At 58.2% G+C, this 1,781-nt stretch overlaps 1 gene segment (V, D, J or C); it reads right to left on the bottom strand.

The window, feature by feature from the left end:
• Nucleotides 1-226: 226 nt before the first annotated feature.
• LOC100619138 (immunoglobulin lambda variable 4-69-like) lies at nucleotides 227-823 on the bottom strand. The segment is given in 2 exon segments: nucleotides 227-558; nucleotides 687-823. Coding segments are annotated over 2 exon segments (378 nt in total).
• Nucleotides 824-1,781: the final 958 nt, after the last annotated feature.

The raw sequence follows: 1,781 nt of genomic DNA, 5'->3' as shown, positions 1-1,781 counted from the left end.
GAGAGAAAGAAGGAAAGAGCCAGAAAAAGAGACAGAGACAGAAATGGAGAGGGAAAGTTTGAAAGACAGGGAGAAAGACAGAGAGAAAGAGGACAGAGACTGGGAGGGAAAGAACAGCTGACTCTCCCCTAGCAGCACCCTGGTGTTGCTCAGGAGCCTGGGGACAAGCGAGAAGCTGCTGCAGGCCTGACAAGGAGGTTTTTGTCCCACTTCCTCACTGAATGTATCACTGTGTAAAACGAAAGCTACTACCACTGCCATAATACGACTGGCAGAAATAATCGGCTTCATCCTCGGGCTGGACGTTGCTGATGGACAGGAATCGGTTCATCCCAGATCCGGAGCCAGAGAAGCGCTCAGGGATCCCGTCGCCCCTGCCTGTACCTCCACTGCTACCGACATACAGGAGGTACCGAGGGGGCTTTCCTGGGCTCTGCTGGTGCCAACCAACATATTTACCACTCAGCTCACTGCTCAGGGTGCAGGAGAGTCTGGCCGAGCTCCCCAGGGCTGCAGAGGCAGAGGGAGGCTGAGTCACCACATCCTGGGAGAGGGAGCCTGCAAACAGAGAGACTCATTAATGACCCTGAACAAGGAGGAAGCCAGAAGGTGCTTTGAGATCCTCCTGAGAGGCAAGAACAGGGAGGGAGGAGGAGGCCAAAGGGGAGGTCTGGGATGGTCCTGACCTGAGCAGAAGGAGAGCAGTGAGAGACAGACGAGAGGCCAGGCCATGGCGAGAGGACCCGAGAGCTCAGCTTCAAAGAGCTCCCAGCTGAGTCTGGCCTCTCTCAGCTCCCTCTTATTCTCTCCTGGTTACCCTGTGATGGTGGCTGATGGGCAGGCGGGGATTGATGCAAATCTGGGACTGCTCCAGCCTCCTCTAGACCCCACCTGCATCCTCTCTCGGGGTCCCAGGGGGGCAGCCCTTCATGCAGGGGGGTTGTTGGAGTCACTGGGCCCAGCCCAGCTGAGACGTCATCCAGGGGGGATCACAGGGCTCAAAGTAGTCACAGGCACAGCCAGCTGGGCTCTTTCCCTCCCCAGGCCCTCACTGCTTGTCCAGAACAAGCCCCACAGCGTCCCCTGCTGGCTACAAGACCCACATCCAGTTCACAAGGAGTCAGAGCTCAGGGCCCCCAGGCAGAGGAAGGTTCCTGCTGCCTCTTCTGTTCATCCCACCCAAAGGTGGAGCCTTCCTTGAGCCCCAGCCTGAGGCACCCAGAGCAGCCCATGTCTTCAGCCTCTTCCCTGGCCTGGCCTTCTGTCCTCACCACACTCTGCTAGCAGGCACTGATCCAGGCCCAGTTCCAGGGCTAGAAATCTTGGCTTCACACTGAGCAAAGATTCTCCTTCCCTCACCATAGAGCCTTCCCAGAGCCCCGCCCCTGCCCGCTGCCCCATCCCAGCCTGCTGGGACTCCTGGACCTACAGGAAACTCTGCTCTCTGGTTCAGGCCAGCCTGTCCTGTCTGCCATCCTCATGGAGCTCCCCAGGCCCAGCTGGGCTCAGCTTCCAGGCCTTCTGGGCTCCCCCTCATACCCGCAGGGTCAGCGTAATAGAAACATAATGACTGATTCAGTTTCAAAACCAGATTCTGGAAAGCTGCCCCACCTTGCAGTGACTCTGCAGGTGTGTCTGTGTGGCCTTCTGGCAGGGGCTGGAGAGGTCTGGGAGAGGCTGTCCAGAATACCCTGTGCTGGCGTGTCTCGAATGCAGGACTGAAGCTGAAAGAGGCCAGTCAGAGACTCTGAGGAGGAGGGGAAAAGCCTGGCCAGAGCCAG

This window comes from Monodelphis domestica, chromosome 3 (genome assembly GCF_027887165.1).
Source record: "Monodelphis domestica isolate mMonDom1 chromosome 3, mMonDom1.pri, whole genome shotgun sequence".
NCBI lineage: Eukaryota > Metazoa > Chordata > Mammalia > Didelphimorphia > Didelphidae > Monodelphis > Monodelphis domestica.
The sequence above is the reverse complement of the archived record's forward strand: the minus strand, read 5'-3'. Positions and strand labels throughout refer to the sequence as shown.